Source organism: Microtus pennsylvanicus, chromosome 12 (assembly GCF_037038515.1).
Source record: "Microtus pennsylvanicus isolate mMicPen1 chromosome 12, mMicPen1.hap1, whole genome shotgun sequence".
In the NCBI taxonomy this organism is placed as follows: Eukaryota; Metazoa; Chordata; class Mammalia; order Rodentia; family Cricetidae; genus Microtus; species Microtus pennsylvanicus.
The window spans coordinates 30564474-30590434 of NC_134590.1; the positions used below are offsets into that span (position 1 = coordinate 30564474).

A 25961-nucleotide genomic window follows, 5' to 3' on the forward strand; every position below is an offset into this window, starting at 1 on the left:
TTTGGATTGTTTTTTGTGTTTCTATTTTGTTGATTTCAGCCCTCAGTTTGATTATTTCCAGTCTTCTACTCCTCCTAGGTGAGTCTGCTTCTTTTTTTTCTAGAGCTTTCAGGTGGGCTGTTAAGTCTCCAATATGTGCTTTCTCTGTTTTCTTTAAGTGGGCACTTAGTGCTATGAACTTTCCTCTCAGGACTGCTTTCATAGTGTCCCATAAGTTCGAGTATGTTGTTTCTTTATTTTCATTGAATTCAAGGAAGACTTTAATTTCTTTCTTTATTTCCTCCTTAATCCAGGTATGGTTCAGTAGTTGACTGTTCAGTTTCCATGAGTTTGTAGGCTTTCTGGGGGTAGCATTGTTGTTGAATTCTAACTTTAATCCATGGTGGTCTGATAAGACACAGGTGGTTAGTAATATTTTTTTGTAGCTGTGTAAGTTAGCTTTGTTACCAAGTATGTGGTCAATTTTCGAGAAGGTTCCATGAGCTGCAGAGAAAAAGGTATATTCTTTCCTATTTGGGTGGAATATTCTATAGATGTCTGTTAAGTCCATTTGCTTCATTACCTCCATTAATTCTCTAATTTCTCTGTTAGGTTTCTGTCTGATTGACCTGTCCATTGGTGAAAGAGGAGTGTTGAAGTCTCCTACTATTAGTGTGTGTGGTTTGATGGCTGCCTTGAATTTTAGCAATGTTTCTTTTACATACGTGGGTGCTTTTATATTAGGGGCATAGATATTCAGGATTGAGATTTCTTCCTGATGAATTTTTCCTGTTATGAGTATAAAATGTCCCTCTCCATCTCTTTTGATTGATTTAAGTTTGAAGTCAACTTTGTTAGAAATTAGTATGGCCACACCTGCTTGTTTCTTAGGTCCATTTGCTTGATAAGCCTTTTCCCAGCCCTTTACTCTGAGTAGGTGCCTGTCTTTGTGGTTGAGGTGTGTTTCTTGTAGACAGCAGAATGTTGGATCCTGTTTTCGTATCCAGTCTCTTAGCCTGTGCCTTTTTATAGGTGAGTTGAGTCCATTGACATTAAGTGATATTAATGACCAGTGGTTGTTAACTCCGGTCACTTTTTAAGTAGTAGGGTTTGTGTGTTTCCCTTCTTTGAGTTGCGCTGGTGAAGGGTCTCTAGATGTCTGAGTTATTGAGGTCTTTGTTGGACTCCTTGGTTAGTGATTTTCCTTCTATTATTTTCTGTAAGGCTGGATTTGTGGCTACGTATTGCTTAAATTTGTTTTTATCCTGGAAAATTTTGTTTTCTCCATTTATGGTGAACGAAAGCTTGGCTGGATATAGTAGTCTGGGCTTGCATCCATGGTCTCTTAGTTTTTGCAGTACATCTATCCAGGACCTTCTGGCTTTCATGGTTTCCATAGAGAAGTCAGGTGTAAGTCTGATAGGTTTACCTTTATAAGTAAGTTGGCCTTTTTCCTTTGCGGCTCTTAATATTCTTTCTTTATTCTGTATATTTTGTGTTTTGATTATTATATGGCGAGGGGATGTTTTTTTTTGATCCAGCCTATTTGGGGTTCTGTATGCCTCTTGAACCTTCATAGGTACATCCTTCTTCAGGTTGGGAAAGTTTTCTTCTATAATTTTGTTAAGTATATTTTCTGGACCGTTGAGCTGCACTTCTTCTCCTTCTTCTACTCCAATTATTCTTAGGTTTGGTCTTTTTATTGTGTCCCATATTTCCTGAATGTTTTGTGATGAGAGTTTGTTGGACTTGCTGTTTTCTTTGATCAGTGCGTTTATTTTCTTTATGTTATCCTCAGACTCTGAGATTCTTTCTTCTATCTCTTGTATTCTGCTGGTTATGCTTGTTTCTGTAGTCTCTATTCGTTTACCTAGATTTTCCATGTCCAGCCGGCCCTCTGTTTGTGTTTTCTTCTTTGCCTCCATTTCATTTTTCAAATCATGAACTGTTTCCATTATCTGCTTGATTGTTTTTCCTTGCTTTCCTAGGGTATCATTCACTGATTTACTCAATTCCTCGAACTTTCTGTTATACTTCTCATCCATTTCTATAAGGGCGTTTTTTATATGCTGTTTAAGGGTGTCAATCACTGTCATGAAGTCAGTTTTTTCTCCTTCTTCATGATTAAGGTGTTCATGTCCTCCTGTTGTGAGGTCGCTGGCTTCTGGTGGTTTCGTGTTGTTCTTCAGATTGTTGGGTGAATTCTTGCATTGGCGTCTCCCCATCTCTTCCTTCCAATATTCTCCTATGGATCTTCTTTTACAGGATCAGGTCTTCTTGCCAACTGATGTACCTTCCAAGTGATGTCACTCCCCCGTGATGTTTCTCCTGGAGTCCAGTTCCGATCTCCTTGCTGCTTGGTTAGCTTGCAAACAAAGGCCCACCCTGCTTGCTGCAGGCAGGTTATGGAGACAAAGGAGCTACCACCTTCCCCTTTGCACTCACCTTCGGGTTCAGTCCCAGCGCCCAGGCAGGCTGAACAGGGAGGCACTCTGCTCCAAGAAGGGAGGGATGGAGGGAGACAGGGGGTAGGGGGATCTGGATGTAAGCTGGATGGGATAGGAAGAGAGAGGAGGTACCGGGCAGTGTAGCCCTGTAGGTTGATCAGGAAGTGTAGGCGGGCTGTTCCCGGGTGCCGCAGCACTCACTCACCACAATGATGTCTCACTAGGTGCCCTGATGAAACTCCTTGCTGCTTGGTTCGCTCGCAGACAAAGGGCCCACCCTGCTTGCTGCAGGCGGGCTATGGGGACAAAGAAGCCCCCGAGCTCCCCTTTACCCTACGCTTGGGGTTAGGACCCAGCGCCCAAGCAGGCAGAGCAGGGAGGCTCTCTGCCACCAGGGAAGGGAGGGGGGAGAGAAACAGAGGGTGGGGGGATCTGGATGTAAGCTGGATGGGATAGGAAGAGAGAGGAGGTACCGGGCAGTGTAGCCCTGTAGGTTGATCAGGAAGTGTAGGCGGGCTGTTCCCGGGTGCCGCAGCACTCGCTCACCACAATGATGTCTCACTAGGTGCCCTGATGAAACTCCGTGCTGCTTGGTTCGCTCTAATTCAACTTTTTTAAGAATCCATAAGAAACTAGAGAGATGAGTCAGCAGTTAAGAAGAGCGCTTGCTTCTCTTGTAGAAAATCTGGGTTCAGTTCCCATTGCTGACACTGGGTGGCTCACAACCACTGCAGCTCTGACACCACTTTTAGTCTCTGTGGTCACTTGTAGAGATACGGTGCACTTATAGATACGCAAGCACAAATACATTTTAAAAAAATGAATTTACTTCGTGTATGAGATCACACGCTGCTTTTCTTTCTCACCTTTCTGTCAGAGCATTTTTCCTACCCCAGTCCCAGAGTACCCTTTAGCAAGAGAGACAGCACGCCGTCAGTCTGTCTGTGTTAACCTCCAGGGTAGGCCAAGTACAGGTGTACAAGTCACTGACAGAATATTTTATATCACAATACCTGCAGCTGAGAGATGGTTTGGTAGAAAAGGTAATATGTCAGGTCTGGGGTCCAGATCACGTTGAGCGTTATGCCCTATAAGTTTTCCCCTTGAAAAAAAATGGTGCCACCAAAAAGATGTTAGGCAGTGAAATGGCCATATTTTTATATATCTCAGTGGTGTGTGAAGAGAAAGAAGACACATAGGGTGCTAGTTCTGGGAATGTTAATCGCCCATGTAACAGCCAGGTGAGAAATGATGAATACCTGTATAATGACTGTAGATGGACCGTTTGAAAAGATACTGAGGAAGTTCGATGGAATTCAGAGAAGAATAGCACTTTTGTCACCTGGAAAAGTGACAGATAATATATGGAATCTAGAGCACAGCAGTGGGGATGCATTCACTTGAACAAATATTTTGTTCATTTGGTATTAATAAGCCTATATATATGTATATATACATATATATATGACTTTATTCATTTATTTATTTATTTATTTGGTTTTTCGAGACAAGGTTTCTCTGTAGCTTTGATGCCCGTCCTGGAACTAGCTCTTGTAGACCAGGCTGGCCTCGAACTCCCAGAGATCCGCCTGCCTCTGCCTCCCGAGTGCTGGGATTAAAGGCATGCGCCACCACCGCCTGGCTATATGACTTTAGAAATGAACAAGAATGCAGATTCCATGAAAGCAGGTATTAGCAGTGTATTATACTTCACCACTGCAAGACCCGTAAATATTTATTATATAATTGAATTAAATGGCTATATAGGTGAATAAGCTAAAAGTTTACAGTGCATCTAAGTTATATAGGTGGTACATTTCTTTAAATTTAAGTTTGGAAGCTGGAGGAAATTTGAGGTAGTAGATATTAATTTTGTGTTGTTATATATATTAACCAAAACCCTCGGAAAGACTCATTCACTGAATTTTGGGCAAACTCATACTCAAGAGTTGAAAGCAGAGAAACCAGATTTTAAAATCAGATGAAGAGAATCCTGAACTGGAGACCAAGAGATATAAGATGTAAGTAGAATTCTTATTTGACTGGAATATGGAGTTACAGGAAAAATTAAAGAAACAAAGAGAGATCAACAGTGTTAAATATAACTGAGACAGTGTGTGATGCAGACTTCTTTAAAGTGTCTACTGTGATAAGCTGAAAATTTCAAATGAACACGAGAGAAGAGTCATATAATGATAGGGTTCAGAACAAAAAGAGATGGATCAGTGAAAGCAGTAATTGTAGATAATGGTCTCCGTCCTGGCAGTCACAAAGAGTAGTTGGTAGAAAGGGTCAAAAAGTTGAGAAGTCTTCGAAGCTGACATTTGCCTTGCTGGTATGTGGTGAGGATGCAGTTTTAGCATACTACATATTGAAAAGAGTATTTTCAAAATGCTAACCCTAGTAAGTAGAATGAGGTCCCTAGAAGTCTTAATTTCATGCCTGTCTTGCAGCATCTACCAGTTCAATGGACACTTTTAAATAGGAAACCTTCATTGTTTATTCTGTCAACTGTCAAATTGGGGCAAGTTTGGTGTTAACTAGTTCTTAGCGTTGTCCCAAGGAGTGAAAGTTGAATGTCTCCACATAGGAATGGTAACTAAGATGAATTCTGAACAGTCTATCAAAATTTTCAGAGGTGGGACATTAAAATATGTTTACTGCTCTAATTGGCAACACGAACCAGGGTGAGCAGGACCACAAAATGAGTGAGACTAAAGTCTCATGCAATAAAGCACTTTATCCAGAGAATCAAACGATCTCAATTCTGAGGGTTACGAAGAGCCACCTGAGTAAAGAATACAGTTGAAAGAACAATCGGCATGTGGCAAAACGCGTTTTTCCTTAGATGCACACGACTAGCAACAGCTGAAGAAAACTCACTGCTTCATATGCTCATTCATATACATTTGGTAGGAGGAGCACAAAAACAAATTCCGAGAACAATTCCTTGTTTCTGAAGAAGCCGACTCCATTCTTGGACTGTATCACCCCAGTTTTTTTTTTTTGAATATCAGGAAATGCAGAATGGTTTTGATTTGAGATGTAGATAAATCTAATTGTCATTTGATGCGTGAGTATCCTATAAGCAAGCAAATTATAAAGTTAGAACAGTGAAAGCTTTGTGTGTAAATCTTTGCCCCCAAAAGAGAGTTCCAAACTATATAAATCTTAATGAAAAATTAAATGTCGTGCCTCCCTTAGATGGATTAATGTGTATATTAAGGTGCCAAGATTCAGTTGTAAACACAGTGTTATTAGTGTAGGAACTTCCCTCTTGGTACATAGGGGCTTAACTTGGTCTCAGGTGGGCAGGCTTGACTTCTGGTGATGTGGTGGAAAACTCTTTATCCTTTAGCTGAATGTTTGCTATCTTTCTGGTGACTTCCACTGTCCCCTTATCCTTGGTCAATGTCATTAATGGCTTGGGACTAGAAGAGCCAAAACTGAATCCATAATATTTTAGGGGATCCATCTGCAATGACAGATGCATATCCCTTCCAAAATTTCTTCTGGAGACGTAGAAATAGGGCAAGTTAATGCATCATCCTGCTTATTTCCTTCTGCAATGAGGCTTCCATGGAGACTTGAGTTTTCGTGAGTATGAGTCTATTGCTGGAAATAATAAGCAGAATCTGAAACAATATTTAAGAGTTTATGAATTATCCATAACAGATGCATTAAAACAGCCAGTTCTTCTTGTTGGACTGAAGAAAAAGAAGTATAAATAGACTTTTGAATATCTGGACCATGAATCTCCCCATACCATTAAATAAGCCATCAATAAGTTTCTACCTATGGAATGGGAGAAGTTAAACAATTTTTGTGATCACAAATTCAGTTTGTTTGAGAAAATTCCGTAACTTATTATCTGGATAATGATTTTTTATCCTTCCATAAGAAGCTGCAAATGAAACTTGGGGATCCATAGAATTCTAAAATGCTCTTAAAATTTGATTGTTAGTCAAGGGGAAAGTAATGCGGAAAGGATCGAATTCACATAATTGTTGGCATTAGCTCCTGCCTGATTTACTAATTGAACAAGAAGAGTAAGGTAAGCAGTTAAAATTTCATGGCCTTTATGGTGTAAATAAATCCATTCTAAAGGATTATTCTCTTCTGTTACAATACCTGTAGGAGACAATTTAGTGGGGAAAATAAATAAGTTCAAAGGCAGTGAAGGAGCCAGACAATACACAAATGTTTCTCTTAGTCTAGATTCAAATAGCTGTAGCTCTTTTCTCGCCTTTTGAGATAATATGTAAGGAATGTCCAGTGCCATCTTTCCTTCTAGATTTTTAAACAGGTTGAGTAGTGCCTATAAACATTTTGATGTTTCTGAAATTGCACTGAAAATACAATGCATACCTCATGATGCCAGGGGAGAAATTGCTAAATGAATTCTGTTTCCCTGCTGTGCCATAGCTTGCCTGGGTTGTAAAGTTAGTTTTTCATAGGCTCTCCTAATTCCTCATCAAAGAGTGGAGAAAATTCAAGATTAGATTGATTATCAAATTCCTTGCCCTATGCTTCAGGAACATTTCAGGCAAATGGAGAATCTGTATCTAAAGGAGGCACCGGTAAGGGAGTTGAGGAAACCATCAGCGGCATAGGTGGTGCTGTTTTGACTTTTGGTTTTCGTCTGAACAGGGAAAGCCTCCTTCTTTGTCTCTTTTACCAGTTTTAAGGTTTGCTCATCTAATCTGTATTCCTTCAAATAATCAGCCCTCTCTTCCTCATGATTAATATCCTTTTTATCTTCTTTAAGTATTTTGAAAACAGTTTGAATTAATGCCTGAGTGACCCAAAATTGAACAAGGATCTTTTTCTCTTGGTATTATCGCCTCATCCATATTCTTTTGGACTCTGTCCCATATTTTATCTAAAGTTCCTTCCTCTGGAAACCAGAGATTATAATTATAAACAAATTACAAGCAATCTCATAATTGTGGTTTTATTACTTGTGCTCTTCATTCTCCTTTCTTACCTCATAGCCCACTTCAGGTCTCTGTTTGGGAGCCACGTTTACCACTCTAATTGGCAGCATGAACCTGAGAGAATAGTGCCTAAAAATGAGGCAGACTTAATTCTCATGCAATAGCCAAATTAATTTAGAGAATCAGAAAAGTTACTCTCGGAGAGTTAAGAAGAGTCACCTGAGCAGATTATACAGTCACCAGGACAATCTGCATGTGGCCAAAACCTGTTTTTCTGTAGAGGCATGGGATTGATAACAGCTGAAGTAAGCTCAGTCCTATCCACTGCACCTGGGAGGAGCAGGAACACACAGTCCAAGAACAATTCCCCGTTTTTGAAGAAACTGAGGATACAACACACATGTCCGATTTTCTTGGAGTTTTCTCACAAACACTCAGAATTCTATCGTGACTCCATTTTTGGATTGTGTTTCCACAATAGTCTTCATTTGAACATCCAGTTCTGTTGAGAAAAATAGAATAAGCACAGAAAAAATGAAAACTTTCTTACCAATATTTTATCCCATAGGAATGATCTATGTTTGTTAATATGAAATGTTAACGATATAAGAATAACATTTAGACTTTGTCAGTGGCTAAGGGCTTGAGCACTTAACATTGTCCCACTAATAACTCTAAGAGTCATCCATACTAGTTTCTTTAGTATATGCAGGAGATGTCTTAATCACATATAGACTAAGTTCTCCTAAAGTATACAGCTCGTATCTAGTAGGTCAAAGTGTGTCTACCTGGTTTTAAAATCCATGACTCTAATATTAACTTTTATCAGCTAATATTCTGCCAGGCAAAAATGACGATGCCGCCTGAGAGCTTTGCGTTTTAGGGTTTGTTTTGTAGATGTTAATGGAGAGGATATTTCCCATGCTGCCTACCAAATGTTTGCACCTTCTGTTTTCCTGCTTGCCGGGCTGAAGTGGGTATCTTGTTGGTGGCATACATTAATGTGCTGATGAGCCGTTTGCCAGAAATTGCGACTCAGCTACTGGTTCAATTCATTCTAAATTTACAATCTGCCTTTACTGAAGTGCAAAATTGGCTTTCTTGTCACAAAGTGGCAGAACATGCAAAATAGTCTAATACCTTATTTTCTAGCTCAAGTGAGATTAGCTTAGGATCATAGAAAGTTATTTTTTTTTAAAAAAATTCTTTCAGATGAACAGCTGTTCCAGCAGGAGAGGCTTGTTAAGTTCTGAATGATTTTGATAATGCCCCGATGCAAATTACAGCGGATACCATGGGGCTTGCCCCATAGGACAAATAAAATTGTTTCCTGGAAGAGACCCAAATGATCTAAGATGTTTGAAGGGTTATGTACTTGATATTGTAAGCGCTGAGAGGTGTCATGGAGCCACGTGAATTTGTTCTGTCTACTTAATATGTTTCTTAACTGTAAATATAGTACATGTGGACCACATTTTGGTAGTATGATAATTCAACCTAAGCTTCCTGGCCAACTTCCTGGGCTTTAGTGTATAAATGGGAATACAGATTGTATTTCAAAAGTTTAGGAGATTGTGTGCACACTATATTGTGACACCTGCTTGTAACACTATCACTGGGAAAGGTGAGTCAGGAGTATCTAAGTTCAAGGCTAGCCTCAGTTACATAGTAAGCTTGCAGGCCAGCCTGGATATATGGTAAGATGGTGTTTTGAAAAAAAGAGATATTTCCACAATAAATGATTTAGTAATTCATCTTCTGCTGCATATGCCTGTGTAATAGACTTAACCTTATTTCTAATTCATTATGTATGTTGTTGAATTTCATTAGCTTCTAGAACTAACATGTTTTGAGACTCATTCTCAAGTCTGAAAGTAGAGATTACTGATTGAAACTTCTTCTGGAATACAACCAGATTTGAATCTGCACTGTCTTCCACACCAGCTTTATCACATTTTGAATAGTAAATTTCTAAACAGTTTTTTTTTTAAGTGCTGTGTTCAAGCTTAATTTGTGAAAGCAAATTGAAGAAAAGTTTCTCTTAGGAGTATTTTGCAAGTGTTTTATCTGATATAGAAAAGCATAGATTTCGAGTGGAGATATTGATTCATCTCTTGAACAAATAGAAAATTTCTTCAATTAAACAAAATTTCCTTGCTATTTATGGTGACTCTTGCCTCTAATCCTAACACTCAGGAGACTAGGATTTTGAGTTTGATGTCAGTTGGAGCTATACTGCAAAATCTGTTTCAAGAATACAAAAAGAGAAACAGGAAAAAGGAAAAACTTTAAGCTACATTTGTTGTTAAGATGAAACTTTTTGCAGAATAAGTTATCTGAATGTAGGCCTGTTTATAAATATTCAGGCAAGATCACAAAGAGAATTGTTCTACAGAACCTATAAGCATTTCATGACAATAAAGTAACAAAAACAAAACAAAATAAGCAAAAACCAGAAAAACAAAAATAACAACAACAAAACAAAATACCAGAGTATTTTGAGTGGGAATAGGACCAGGAAGCAAGTGTTTAAAAATGCTTTGATACGCATTGGAAAGATGTATTATCAACTTTAGGAGGGACTTATCTGGGAAACAAAATCTTAGGATCAGTGTTTAGTGCATAGTCAAAGCTATATACCGTCGAATTCAGATCTGATAAAACATGCTGTTTACTAACATCACTGATTTAGCTGGGTTGTTGTAGATATACTTCAGAAAAATGCTCTTGTGCTTAAAAAAAGTCTCCTCAGCATATGTATTTACAGTTTCTAGCAGATTCCCAAAGTGGTTAAGAGTATCATTTGGAATTCAAATTATGACTCTGAAGTATTTTAACTGAGTGACTTTGGAAGATATGCTCAACTTCTCTAGGCTCTATTATCCTCACTTGGAGAGTGAGAGCGTTAATACAATTTCATGAGTCGCAGCATCAAGCTAATACTACTTGTACAGTTCATTTAGTGCAGCTTGGCCTGTAGTACATCATGGAGAGAGATGCTGATAATAATTCACTATTTCTATCTGGAAAGTTCTGCTAGTTATTAATATGAGTAGGATATACACTCCTGCCTGATGTCAAGAGAAAATAAGACTAAAAAGAGAAAGGGGATGTGTTAGAAATGTCTCTGTAGAGCTGAAGTTTTAGTCTCAAGGGAAAGATTCATTCTTCTCGATATTACTGAGAAAAGTCTTCAAAAATAGTTTCTGTCTTGTCCAGGTGCCTTCTTCCATTGTCTTTGAGCCCCCTGTTCAACTTTCATCTTTAACATCTTAGCATAAGTGTCAGTTTGATCAAGATGCTTTTTTAGCTCAAAGGTGAAGCAATGTACCTCTAGTGGTACATTGGCATTGATTGATGGTACTTATTTACTATTATAATGATTAATATTTCTGGGAGAAATTTCAGACTGAAATAATCCTGTCCATTTTTTTCTCCAATGCCCAGTTATGGTTGGAATTTTCTTTGGGCTGCCAACCAGCTTCCCGAAAAATATACAGAGACTTATTATTAACTATAAATGCTCAGATTTAGCTTAGCTTTGTCCCACCAGCTCTTTTAACTTAATTTGACCTTTTTCTAATTATCTATGTTTTGACTTGGGGCATTTTACCTTTCTTTCATTCAATATGTTCTATTTTCCTGCCTCCTCTGTGTGTCTCTGGCTGGCCCCTGACTTCTCCCTGCCATTTTTTTTCTTTCTTTCCCCAGCCTAAATTCCTTCTCCTACTTACTCTTTCTGCTTGGAAGTCCTGCCTATACCTCCTTACTTTCTATTGGCTGGTCAGCTTTTTATTAGACCAATCAGGTACTTTAAGCAGGCAAGGTAAAATAGCAGTACATCTTTACATAATTATACAAAGGCAGCACATCCTTACATAGTTTGAAAAAATACAATTCATCTTTACATAGTTAAGCAAATATTCCACAACACCTAGTGAAAAAACACTTGAAGAAAAATTATACTTTCAGGAAAATCTTGTTGAATTAATAAATAAATGGGTTGAATAAATGTCTTCAATGAGGTATTTAGAATAGATAATCTATACTTTTTTTCTTAATAGTAATCTTCACTGGTAGATTAAACATGAAGTTTGTGATTTTTTTCCACTTAAACTAAAAAGCAAAAATACCAGAATTTCAAAGAAATTTAATATGTAGCTTGACTAATCAAAGACATCTTTATATCACATAACTATTCTGTTGTATTGAACAATGGCATTTATTTGTTTTTTATTTCTGTCTGTGTGTACTGTGGATCCATTCTTGAAGAATGGCTGTTTTGCATACAATGCTCTGGTGTCTACTGATGCAGATAAAATTGTGATTTAGACTATTGCAATGACAGCTTCCTTTAGGATTGGCATAATCCTTGAATCTTTCTGCATAACTATTTATTATGGTAAAATTTCATTATGATCATGCTATATCAGTTACACAATAATAATAAAACTTGTGCAAATACTGCTCAGCTATGAATGTAATTTTGCAAATATCCTGAGGCTGCAATAAAACATTTTCCTAAGGTGATGCTGAGTTGAAAGAATGAGTTTATTTTACCATCCAAATTTGTGTTTGGAACTAAAATTTCACTTTTTCAGATTAAATACTTAATTGATATATAAAGGTACATATATTTATGAGTTGAGATGACTGTGTGTAAGAACACTTTGTTTTCAAACAAGAAGACCCAAGTTGAAATTCTTAGTACCTCCATAAAGTCTAGATATAGTTATACTTGCCTGTAATCCCAAGATCACAGTATAAGGACAGAGAGATCCTGGAAACTCACTGGCCAGTCTGCCCTAAATGTCAGACTTCAGGTTCAGTGAGATACCCCGATTCCCACCCCAACAAGGCTGAGAACTGTAGAAGATGCCAATACATTCTTCTCTGGCTTTCAAATGCACACGTGTGTGCATATTCCACACTCTCCACAAGCACACAGTTATATACATTTTTTAATTAATTAATTAATGTATTTATTTATTAAAGATTTCTGCCTCCTCCCCTCCACGGCCTCCCATATCCCTCCCCCTCCCCCAAGCAAGTCCCCCTCCCTCATCAGCCCAAAGAGCAGTCCAGGTTCCCTGCCTTGTGGGAATACATTTTAAGGCTATTTTTTGTATACATTGTTTAATTACCAAACCGTGGGGATACATATCTGTATTTTCAAATATTAATAACTTCTGTGTGGTCAAAAGATTCAGCGTCAGTGTTTTAGGTTATTGTTTTTAATATGCAGTCTAACGCTCTACTGTATCTATAGTAGTCATGTTTCTTTTGCAATTCTTTCAGCCATTATCTATTTGCTAGCTCCAGTTTAAGGATTAAAAACATAAACTGTGAAAGAGGAAAATTACAAATCATTTTGTCAAATATTATTTTTAATACTTAAATAAACAGATGTTCTAAAACTCATCACATGCTCAGCAATAGACAAGTCATAATTGAAAAAGCGGTCAAAATAGTTAGGGAAATTTGGGGGTGATTGAAGAAAGATTTGGAATTAACTCTAAAATTGAAGGTTAAATAAACACGGCAGTTAACTGTATCCCTCTGATTTAGATAAGAAGTAGCTAAAAACTACCAAGAGATACTTGAGGTCATCAAGTATCTGGATAATACTAACCTCTTATACAGAATATGCACACAACTCCATTTGTACATTTGAAAGTCTTTTCTTCCAGCACAAGTCACAGTGAGTGGAGAAAATTAATGCTGAATTCTTTTTTTTCTTTTTTTCTTCTTCTTCTTCTTCTTTTTTTTTTTATTTTTTATTTTTTTATTGAGAAAAGGAAGAAAAAAAAAAAACAAGTTTCCACCTCCTCCCAGCCTCCCATTTCCCTCCCCCTCCTCTGGAGGGGGAGAGGAATGCTGAATTCTTGACAGTTTCTCAGGGTTGCTTTTATGTTGACTTTACCTAGGATTTTTGAGTCTCCACAAAGGCTACCTAAAAGGGAATAGTTGAAAGAGGGAGAACTGCAAGGTTGTTTAGATGCTGCTTATTTTTCCACAGGAAAAGATTGATTCAGCATTTAAAAAATCTATGATATGGATTTAATTTTTGACATTAGATGATCCTCTTAGTCTGCTCGGGTGGGCATAACAAAATAGCAGAGACTATATGGACTCAACAACAGATATTAATTTCTTCCAATTTTAGAGGCTGGAAAATTTAAGACCATGGGCCGGCAGGTTTCAAATTCTCATGATGTCTCTCTTCCTCTTGCCATTGTGTCTTTACACTTAGGAAAGAGCTGTCTCCTGTGTCTTCTCATCTTCTATGAAGATATCTTTCCACCAGATACCCCTATCTAATATATTGAGGCTTGGGAATTTGAAAAGGGCAGAGTTTAAATCAAATAGCAGAGATTAAACTGTTAATGTTTGCATTTATGAATTTCTTTGATGCTTGTTGCCTCTTAACACCCCTTATCTGGTAACCACATAACCTCATTTTTGGACCACTATAATTGAAATAAGAAATAAACAAAAATGTTGACCATAGAACACTAAGGCACTACGTTCCCAGATTCAATTCTTTTTAATATTCAGCTATATTTAGAGAGCGAGCTAGCTAGTCTGGAACAGTGGACTAATGCTGTGCCTTATCATAGCTCTGAGATGGAGAATTTGTTATAGCTGTTTCCCAGCCACTGCCGTTTCCTGATGACTAGAATTAAAGTGTTACTAATAACTGATAAAACACTAAGGAGGAAAAGATCTGATAGAATAAGGGAGCCATCTAAAGCTTAGACATGAACTATTTGTTGATATGCCTTTTCCTGTATGGAGCATGGTATTGTTGGTGGTGCCTGACTCATTCAAAGCCTGTGAGCAGATCAGCTGTAAAAACTATTCTACTGTAGTCAGTCTAGCAGCAGCGGCGGAGCAGCAGCAGCAGCAGCAGTAGCAGTAGTAGCTTGCTTCTAGTTTGCCCAAATTGCAAAAATGTACTATTTTGTGCATGCGTTAATTCTCATTTTTACTCTCAATACAAGTTTGTATTTATTTGTGTTTATTTCTTATTCAATCAGCAACAGATTTTCTTTGTCTGACTTTACCAGAGCTTATTTCTTGTTTTGTGGACCAACTACTTAGCTACTTTCCTGATTATTGAAAACTTGATTCATAATCTATAGATACATTACAATGTCTTCTAAGATTTTATTTTATATCAGTAACTTTGTTCATAATCTATAGTATAGATTCATTAAAATGTCTTCTAAGTTTTTATTTCTTATAATTATTCATTTCTGAGTGTTTTTTATTTTGCACACAGATTCCTTTTTATTTGACCTCATCTAGGTTAAATTTTTGTACACTAGTTAATTTATGCATACTGTATGCTGGGTGTTCATTTATTTATTAGACCGAAGACATATTAGCAATCTAGTTGCATAAAGGAGTCTGAGATGTTTAGAGGTTAAATAAGTTGTTGTATACTACAAATAACAGATTCAATATTGGAATTCAGCTAGGTCTGGTTTGGGAATCAGATATCCTAATCAATTACCCAGTGTCAGAAAAAAACATAACTAATACATGAACTTTTTACAAATTTAGCCTAAGAGTTTGGACATTTTACTGCCTTTAAGAGTATTCTTATTTATTGATTTTTATTGAGCCTACGTTCTTTACTGATCTCCTCCCTGCCTCTCCCTGCCCTTTCAACCCTTGCTCCCAATTTACTCAGGAGATCTTGTCCTTTTCTACTTCCTATGTAGATTAGGCCTATGTATGTCTCTCTTAGGGTTCTCATTGTTGTCTAAGTTTTCTGGGATTATGATTTCTGGCCTGGTTTTCTTTGCTTTATGTTTTAAAACCACCTATGAGTGAGTACATGTGATAATTGTCTTGCTCGGTCTGGGTTACCTCACTCAAAATGATGTTTTCTTGCTCCATCAGTTTGCCTGCAAAATTCAAGGTGTAGTTATTTTTTTCTGCTGTGTAGTACTCCATTGTGTAAATGTACCACATTTTCCTTATCCATTCTTCGGTCGAGGGGCATTTAGGTTGTTTCCAGGTTCTGGCTATGACAAACAATACTTCTATGAACATAGTTGAGCACATGTCCTTGTGGCACAATTGAGCATCCTTTGGATATATACCCGAATGCGATATTACTGGGTCTTGAAGAAGGTTGTTTCCTAATTTTCTGAGAAATCGCCACACTGACATCCAAAGGGGCTGTACCAGCTTGCACTCCTACCAGCAATGCAAAAGTGTTCCCTTTACCCCACAACCTCTCCAGCATAAGTTGTCATCAGTGTTTTTGATCTTGGCCATTCTTACAGGTGTAAGATAAAATCTGAGAGTTGCTTTGATTTGTATTTTTCTGATGACTAAGGATGTTGAACATTTTTTTAAGTGTCTTTCAGCCATTTTAGATTCCTCTGTTGGAAGTTCTCTGTTTAGGTCTGTACTCCATTTTTTTTATTAGATTATTTGTTCTTTTGATGACAAATTTCTTGAGTTCTTTGTATATTTTGGCGATCAGACCACTGTTTGATGTGGGGTTAGTGAAAATCTTTATCCATTCTGTAGGCTGTTGTTTTGTCTCGTTGACCATGTTTTTTGCTTTAGAGAAGCTTTTCAGTTTCAGGAGGTCTTATTTATTAATTGTTTCTCTCAGTGTCTGTGCTGCTAGGGTTATATTTATGAAGTGGTCTCCTGTACCAATGCATTCAAGTGTACTTCCTACTTTGTCTTCTATAAGGTTCAGTGTGGCTGGTTTTATGTTGAGGTCTTTGATCCATTTGGACTTGAGTTTTGTGCATGGTGATAGATATGGGTCTATTTTCATTCTTCTACATGTTGATATCCAGTTAGGCCAGCAACAATTTGTTAAATATGCTTTCTTTTTTCCTTTTGATATTTTTTGCTTCTGTGTCAAAAATCCGGGGTTCGAAGGTATGTGGATTGATATCCGGGTCTTCGGTTTGGTTCCATTGGTGAGAGTATTCTTATAAATACTTTAGATGACTGCAGTACATTCACTCATTGAATGGGAAAAGACCAGTCCACCTCAGTGTCTGGGTTTTAAGAAAGTGAACTTTCTCTGCTTTGCCCTCTTTTTCTCTGGGATAAGTTGGTAGAACTGGTAAAAAGCAACTTCAGACAACATTCTAGAGATGTCCATTTGACTTAGCTGAGAACTTCTGCTCTGATGGATTGCCAATAAAGAAGCTTCTGCCACTGAGAACATACGTAATATATAAAAGTCTTAGAAATAAAAGGAAATACCAGGAATTGCTCTGAAACAAAATTGACCACAAAACTACTTATCTCAAAGAAATCCTAGTGTGTCAAACCTTCAAATATGAAACAGAAGAAATGAATTTTTAAAAATCTCTGAAAGGGTTTGGGTAATCCAAATAGAAAATAGCCGTTTGTTTCAGTCCGTAGCATTGAAAATAATATTTCTATAGCTTATGGAAATGTGAATATTGGATTAAATGCTAACACTAGGAGGAAATGAAATATAATAAATTGGGAACTTGGTGTTTTCATTTCTGCATTCTGGAGCTCAATATATGATAGAATCCCTTGGATACTATTTATGAAATATTTAGCATGTTTATATGGAGGTAATGTTTTTCATTTCTATATGAGAGAACTTTCTAAAATCACTATTGATAGATCTCAGTAAATCATTACTTCTGGGCATATTTGTAGCTGCTCTACCACAATTTATTTCCTTATTTAAAAAAAGATATTTGACTGCCCTGAAACTTGCTCAAGTAGCCTTGAATTAATGTCTTTACATTATTTGATTTTTATTTTGTGTGTATCTGACTCATTGATATTCTGGAAGATAAACCTGTTCATTATTAGCCTTGTTAGTTTTTAATTTAGGAGTGTTAAATTACATTTTATTAAACTTCATTAACTTCTTGTGCAAAGAATATAAACATAGCTGCTTGCATTCTGCAAACCTAATCTTAGTTACTTTATCTATTCACTGCTAGAGTAATAAGTTGAGATGAATTTTAATTTTTTTTAGTTACAATACTTCTTTAGAAATTGTGCCAGATCACAGTAATGATTGATGAATTGCTTGGATGTAAACCTGTTTGCTGGTTGCTGCTTTAAATTGTTGGCAATGTTTGAATCTGCCACCTACCATCTCTATCCCACTACAGTTTTCCCCTTTAGGCTATTGTGACTAGTGACAAAATGTTTTAAAATTGATTTATCTTTAAAAAATCCAGTTGATACTTATGTCCTTTTGGAAATGACTATGTGTTTATGGAATACTAATAGAAGACTCTGAAATCTAAATGAATCAACATCACACTGACTGACAATTTGTTTGCTCCAAGACTTGACTTCTATGCCAGTATTTTTCCTAGTGATTCCTATTCTGGCTAGGAATGGATTCCTCAGTCCTTTGGTGGTTTGTCATCATGGGAAATGATGACTACTTTTTACATAGTCTACCTTCAGATATAAATAGAAGATAATTTAAATAGCATTTGGTTGCTTAGCAAAGAGCAAAGATTTATGTCTAAAATTCGTCAAAATACTCTTTCCTTTGTGTAGGAATGATAAATACTATTGAGACTTCTTAGGCATTCTCAGTTAGATTTAGAATAAAATCCAGACAATTTATTTATTTTTGCATTACCTACAGTAGCCCAAAAGCTGGTTCCACAAAGAAAGAGTAAACTTGGCCCTGGATGTAATTTTTTTTTAAATAAAAACACTTTGAAAGATCTTGACTTTCTATAATATTCTCATCTTGGTGCAAAGATCAGTTATGAAGTAGGCTCCTATTGAGTAATTTAAAGGACAGTGATTAATAAGACACTTGTTATGCTCTAGAAACTCATTATCACATTTAAACTAGACATACACAGAGATTTGGTTTTTGTTTCCTTACAGCAATCCTAATGGCATCCTTCATTCTGTTTTCTTCCTTCCCATTGCTTCTTGCTTCATTGATGCATACTTTAAATACCTTGAATTATATAGAGAATGCATATCAGAATATAGTTTTCAAACAATTAAAAATTTACCCCTACAAATGTCAGATGTACATATGTCAAGATTTTTTCAATTCATTAGTCGATTACTTAGGTGGAAAACTAATTCAAAATCTTTTGGCGAAAGGGCAATCTGTACGCCTGTGTGTTTGTGTGTGAAGGGAGAAGTATGAGTGACATGGAATGTATGTGGGGGTCAGAGGAAAGCTTCAGGTTTTGGTCTCTGCTTTCCACCTTGCCTTGAGACATCCTCTCCACTGTGTACAGCAGGCAGTCTGGTTCGCAAGCTTTGAGACATCCTCCTGCCTGTAGCTTATATCCCATGGACACTTTACAGTATCTGGTCACAAGTCAAATAATAAATAGCAGAATCACATTCACGTAAATTATTCTAAAATATTCACATCCCTCGGGTGGCCTGCTGATCCATACGCCTCTATGACAGTGAAAGAATATGCCATACTTCTGATTTCCAAGTCTTGAATAAACTTCTAATCAGTAAGTTTTTGAATGCCTCTGTCATTTGTCTGAGTAGAAAAGCTATTCAGTACAGCAAATCTTAATAATACTTGCTGTGATTTCTTATTTTCTTCCTCAACACAGCAAGATAACACTAAAATTTCTCCCAGTTTAAAAATATTGTAGTGGCTGGAAAATGGAATTCTGAAGAAGGGCACGCCTTGGTCACTTAGCTATTGTGTGACATTAGGCAACAGCACCCCCTGAAGGTCCTCTATGAGCTCTGGGCAAAGCAGCCTTTACATTAGCACACATGGTTGAAGGAACTTCCCTCACAAGGGAGGTTTAGAAAGTCCTCCTTCCTGAATGCTTGATTTTATTGGTCTATAGACATTAAACTGTTGAAAGAACAATGCTATTACCTTAGATGTCATGACAACACTTATGCACATACAATAAATATTTACTTTTGCTTTCCATTCTACAGATCAGTGTGAAATTTCTGCTTGTGTTGATTTAGCTTGCCTAAGCTATTTATATTCTCTTAGCTGGAACAGACCCATCAGTTTGTTGTTTGGTCTCATTGGGATAAGTGATTATGTTCCAATGGTTTCCTACCCTGCAAACTAACTTGGGAGTGTTCTTTGTCGTTTCGGTTACAACACCTTAAGCAAGATGAAATCAAATTAGAACTCTTGAGGTAGATTTGGAAATGACATATTATCATTACCACAGTACATTATTAGCCAAAGAAATTAATAATTTAGATTATGGGCAAATGAAATCTATCTCCTTTTGAATTTTGCTATTATTGTTATTATTTTAATATGTGAGTGCTCTGCCTATATGCCTGTATGTCAGAAGAGGGCATCAGATCCCATTATAGATGGTTGTGAGCCCCCCATGTTGTTGCTGGGAATTGAACTCAGGACCTCTGGAAGAGCAGCTGGTGATCTTAACCACTGAGCTGTCTCTCCAGTCCCGGACTCTATCTCTTAATCAGGGAGGAGTGTGCACCTGACATGGGACATGACTATAAAGATAAATGCTTATTAGAATCAGTTTTGTAACCAGTCCCACTATACAGAGTATGTTTCACAGGATTTCAGAAAATTCTAGGAGAATACTAATCCAGAGGGAATCGCAAAGAGACTTTTAATATTTTTGGACTTTGTTCTAGAGAACAGATACATTATTGAAGTCAGCTTCATCTTCTGATCTTGCTATTAAAATTCATGAATCAGCAGTAGGACTATTAGATTTATTGTCACTGTTTAGAACTATTCATTCCAAACTTCTGAAGTAAAGACTTTCTGAGTTTATATTGACACTTTCAAATCTGATGAATGGGACCACTCATTCATTATATTAGACATTGGGAGGGTATCAAATACCGTTCTCTTCCATGCCTTCTGGTGATTCTGTTTTTCAATCTTGCATGAGTACTTCTCACTCATAAACTGCTCTTGACTGAACATAACTCTGTCCAGACTTTTAGAGATCGTTGGTCAACCTTTTCCTCTTTAGTTCTTTATCCTGCAAATACTAGTCACTTTTCTCTCCACACATTCTCAAATCATCTCTTCAGTTCAGGAGGCTGGCTAGCATTTTTGTGGGTTCTTTTTTTTTTTCTGCACCACAGTATGGAAACTCTCATGTTTGTTTCTTTCCGTGTTTCTCCTCCTATGTTGTTTGATATCCAGTATCTTCAGATATTGAGTTGTTGTGCATCTTTTATATAGGTCTTTCTGTTCAATCAGGGAAGAAAATCCAATCTCTGTTATTCTACTGTGGATGGAGTTAGAATCATTCATCATTAGGATAAGCATTAGTGAACTCATAATCAAACTCTAAGCAGAAATAAACTATCTATCTATCTATCTATCTATCTATCTATCTATCTATCTATCTATCATCTATCTATCATCTATCTATCTATCTATCTATCTATCTATCTATCTATCTATCTATCTATCTATCTATCTATCCATCTATCTCTATCTCTGTTTCCCTCTCTCTCTTTCTCTCTCTGTGTGTATGCAAGTAATAATTCTTCCATCCCTTCCCTTCTCCATTTACTTTGAGTTATTTTTACTTTATATGTACTTATGTTGTGTGTATTTCTAGGTTTGCGTGTGTGGGCGCACACACACAAGAATGAAAAAGTAGCAGTGTGAGTGTGGAGGTCGGTCAGAGAACAACTTGTTGGAGACGGTTCTCTCCTTCCACTCTAAGGGTCCTAGGGAAGGAACCCCAATTCCAATCTTGCCAGCAAGTGGCCTTTACTAGTCAAGCCTTCTCTCTGCCCCTATTTACTAGTTTACGTTTAATATATTTACTTTTATTATATTCTTTTCATTTCATGATATGTAAGTATACATAATTTCTCTGCAGCAATAGTATAAACCCTTTAACACTTTTATATTCTTTATTATGTATGTAATATTTTAGAATAAATTAAAATTTATTATTCTTTTATGTTAAATGGGGCTTAAGAATTGCAGAGAAAAATGCAGCATCTTCAATGGTGTCTTCAGCTTCTACGCTGCTGTTGACTTTGATTTCGGTTGTCTCCACTGAAATTTGTTGCGATATGTTAGGCCACAATTCTCATAGTTCATCAGCTGCCACAGCTTAGGAGAATACTCCAAGCTGACATGAGGAATTCATTCTCAGCTCCTTGAAGTCTGTTTTGGCTCTATTTTGTGATACTGCTTTCTTCTTTTTTCTGTTTTCAAACTCTACTTCTATGACCTTGAAGCCATAATTCACAAAGGCATAAGCTATGGAGTGAATCTTTAAAAAATGTCTGAATGTAGTGTCCAGATATATTGTCATAGAAAATGCCCATCTCTCCAAACTGAACTCTCAATTACATATTTTCGTTGATGGCCTCTGAGGTCTGTTTATTCCGGTCACCCGTTTGTAAGCTTCCTCTCAATTCTCTTTATTACTCCATCTCTTTACTTACTATTAATATGGGTAGAAATAAGCAATTTTATCTAGTTAAATGGTTGCAATGGATTTTTAAATGGTTATTTTATAGACTCCAAGTAATCATACATTTGTATTTTTGAATTCTGTACAGAGCTGCATAAAATTACATAATAAATGTAAATTTTGATGTATCTTTTCAGAATATACACGGCAATTTGAACATGAGGAAAAGAACAAATGCCTTGGTCCACTCAGAAACTGATAGCAACAGCAGAACTGAGGTGCGAAACCATTCCAGCAAGACCACCACAGTGCACGAGTCTTCTGAAGCCACCCCTAAGGAGTACTTAGCTTCCAGTCCAAACCCATTCAGCAGAGCAAATGCGGCTGAGACGATTTCTGCAGCCAAAGGTCTTTCCTCTGCGCCCTCCCCCAGCCCTTGTGGCACATCAAGACCGGCTTCCTTGGGGTCAACTTCTACTCGCCCTGCATTTGGGTCCAGACTTGGGCGAATTAAGACCACAGTTAACACAACGGGGACCGCTGGAACTGGGTCGGCCACACCTCCTCCCCCTGCTCCACCACCTTCCGGATCTGGCACAAGTAAAATAGACAAATATGCTCGTATTCTCTTCCCAGTGACATTTGGGGCATTTAACATGGTCTACTGGGTTGTTTATTTATCTAAGGACACCATGGAGAAATCAGAAAGTCTAATGTAATTTTGTTGCTATAGTAATTTCATACAAGATGATGGAAATCCAGACTGTCTTTTTAAATGTTTTTAAAGATAAGTATTCTTTACTAAAATAAAAATTCTATGTCATTTTTTTTTAAAATAAAAATATAAATCAGGTAGATATCAAGAGAGTTAATTCCTCAGTGGACAGAAAGTGAACCATGTTTCTTACAGAAAGATGATTTTAAAAGAATCTATTCAGTGTTCAAATTGGATGGAATACAGACTATTATGGAAAGTTGGAACAAGAGAAATAGGGCCAGAAGAGATATGTGATGCATATTTTTGCATTGAAATTTGAAAGAAAAAAAAAAGACTGTGATATTTTTAAATACACCCCATGAAATCAACCAGTCACAGAAAATTTCCCATTGGCACTGCCCTTCACCAGAATTGTGTCCTGGAAGTCCTTTGCAAGAAAAGCGCTTCTCTTCTAAGCAGAACACCGGGAAGAGGAAAATAGAACCCAACCAACACTGATCAATACAGTGAAGCCTCGGCGTCATCAATAATAGACACCAACTAGGGCACATGCATTTTCTGGCACATATTGGTCCAAAAAAAAATTACTTAACAGTTGACTTGAAATGTTGTGCTCTGAGCCAAAGTTAAATTCATTGTATAAATTCTTTTTCATAGTATCTCATTCAGTTATGTACTGTATACATTTACTACATAGTTCCTCAGAGCCTGGAGCATGCGTGTTCTAGGCGGCTTAGAGACAGTTTTCTAGGGAGGTTCTTTCACCTTTACAGAGTTACTTCAGTAGTAGGAGAGTCAGTGCATGTTAAAGAACCGTAATTTAACCTAGCACCTTGTGTTCTTTAATGAAGGCAATTTAGTTAGACTCTGACAACATAGCCAATAGATTTGTTTCTCCTGCACTGACAGAGGAAATCAAATACATTTGTTCCTATAGCCACTTTGAGATAAGTACATGTTAGTCCAATCTTGATGATTGGGTCTCAAACTATAATGAAATAATGATAGAGATTGTTCTATAGGTGAAAAAGCATTGTATACATGAAACATAAAAATCATCTAGGCACTGGAAAACCTAACTGATTACCTGTGTCAAATTTGATTCAGGTTACATAACACAGTTTTCCCACCGGACCAGAATCATCCAAATCAAAAGTCCGCACAGGCCGTTTGTATGCTTATCTCAGTAGAGAGCAATATTTGCTGCCAAAATGCTAACGTTCTTGCAAGCTTTTGTGCTCATAATGTCTGTATGTCTGGCATGTTTTGTATTTGTTTTCTGGCAGTTTGATAAGGTTTTATAACCAAGGAACTTTAAAAATTAAAGGAGCAATTAGAGAAAAAAAGAAAAGTATCCTAGTCTTGGATGGGGTGTCAGTGACTGTGAGACAGTGTATCTGGTTTTTCAAGGACTGACTCTGCCTTTTCATTCTGTAGGCCCAACAGCCTAATTGAATCTCTTGCAGCTTCCCAAAAAGCTCAGTCCTGATTGGTCTTCGTGATGTTTCACTTCCTGATTTTTCCCCCTGTATTTCTACTTGTTCTTGGTATGTGTAAATGCATATGTTCTGGGTTGAGGGGGGCAATATTTGATCGAAATGAACATCTTATAGGCAGAACTTCTTATTTTCTGGGAAAAATTATACTGATTAATATGAACTTTTGAGTTTCTACCTTGCTTTGTAATGGCTGCCCATGAAACTTATAAGATTTGAAAGCGTCAAATTTTAACTGATCTTCATCTGAGAATTCCTTCTTTTTTATTTCTAACTATTTTATAAAGTTAAAACACTTTAAGGTTATGAATGTGGAAGAAATCCTCACTTATAAATTGATTCCAGCAAAATAAGACCCAGGAACATCTGTAAATATGTTTATACATTTAATAAAGAGTAATTGTACATAAAAGCTTATACTAAAATTATTTCATGAGTGTGAAATACTTTTGGCTCTTAGGCCAGTGCTCAGACCTATGATGGGGGGGAAACATCATCACTTTTTATACCAAATGCGAAGATTTCTTGCTTTGGAGATAAACACTCTTTCTATTGTTTCTTTTGTTTTTGTTTTTTTGTTTGTTTTGTTTTCCCTATTGTCCTTTTTAAAAAAGTATATTTGCTCCTCCTAAACTTTAAATGCTTTATTTATTGGCCTTTTAAAAATATACTTTAAAAAAATGTTATAGATTTTAAATGGATTGAAAACTAACTGACTCACTCTGTCTTGATAGTTGAAACCTGTGACCCCAGTTTTGGGGAGGTTGATGCAGAGAAATGTCCCAAGTTTTGAGACTACAGAGTGAGTTATAGCACATTATAGGAAAGAGTGTAACACAGCTTTCAAACAGAAAAAAACCCAAGTGAATACACAATAATAATTTTAAAAACAAAATCAAAGCGAATACCCTTGCGGTGGGGGCAGGGAATAAAAAAGGGTCTTTGTATGCTCCTAAGGGAAGCCTTCAAGTTGCTGTGTAGACCAGGCTAATCTCAAACTCCAGTTTCCTTTTTCTGTTGCCCAGACAATTGATGTATATGTGTGTAGCCCCGTCACCAGAAAGGACTAAACAATCCAAAGAGTCACCATTGCTCATTTTAAGACTAAATTGACCAAAATATATTTTTTTTGCTAGTATACAGACTCTCAGTCACACACAACATTCTTAATAATAACGCATGCTTTGTTTCATTGAGACTCTTCCTTATCTTTTCTTTTGATCACCATTTATGTCTTCTGCATAACTCGGAGGAACATTGGATATTCTTGTGTGCAGGTCTAGTCACTTTTCACCATTATGCATAAGAATCACCATGGGATCCCAAAGTCCTGGCCAGTGGTGGAACAAGCAACAAACAAGTACAACCTTCTGTCTGAGAATATAGGCTTTTGTGTAACTTCTTTAAAGTTTAAATTCAGAATTCTTTTATATTTTACTGTTGAATATGTTACTTTCACTTTCCCAACTCTAAGTTGGCTAATTATTGCTGTGTAATCACCTCTGATTTCCCCCAGCCATGACTAGTTATAAAATGCATTTGCGTGACTAATCCATGGTGAACAAAATGATTTGCCTTTGTGCATAGACCTAGTACTTTCTGTAATAGACACTTCAAACTGAGCCTCACAAATCTTAAAGGACAGTACAACATCACTCTCCTTCATATTAGAGATGAGTCACAAATCAGCTAATGATGATGATAAATGCAGTAGGCTGGAATGGACTTCTAAAAGGTCATTTTTCAATCACTCACCTTACCAGGGACCTTATTTCAAGTCATCCGTAAAAATGTGTGCATTTTATTTTACCTTAAGCCAGAAAATTGTTTCAGCTCCAGGAAAGGAGATAGAAAAGCTCTCCATTCACCAGTACCCGAAGTCAACTGCTCTGATCTTCTAGACTTGATAAACTTCAGTGGGAAAGAAAAAAGAGGATCATCTTGGTTTAATGTTTTGACCACATTGTTGTTTAAAATGAGTCCTGTAACTATCC

The 25961-nt window shown here is 36.9% G+C and overlaps 1 protein-coding gene across 4 annotated transcripts in view; it reads left to right on the top strand.

The window, feature by feature from the left end:
- The window catches only part of Gabra4 (gamma-aminobutyric acid type A receptor subunit alpha4), an 82256-nt gene extending 57877 nt beyond the window's left edge, over positions 1-24379 (top strand). For all 4 annotated transcript variants that reach the window (XM_075943139.1, XM_075943141.1, XM_075943142.1 and 1 more), the window contains one exon: positions 21951-24379. In XM_075943139.1, coding sequence (XP_075799254.1) covers positions 21951-22472 — 522 coding nt within the window. In that variant the 3' untranslated portion in view covers positions 22473-24379. The remainder of the gene's footprint in view (positions 1-21950) is intronic.
- Positions 24380-25961: the final 1582 nt, after the last annotated feature.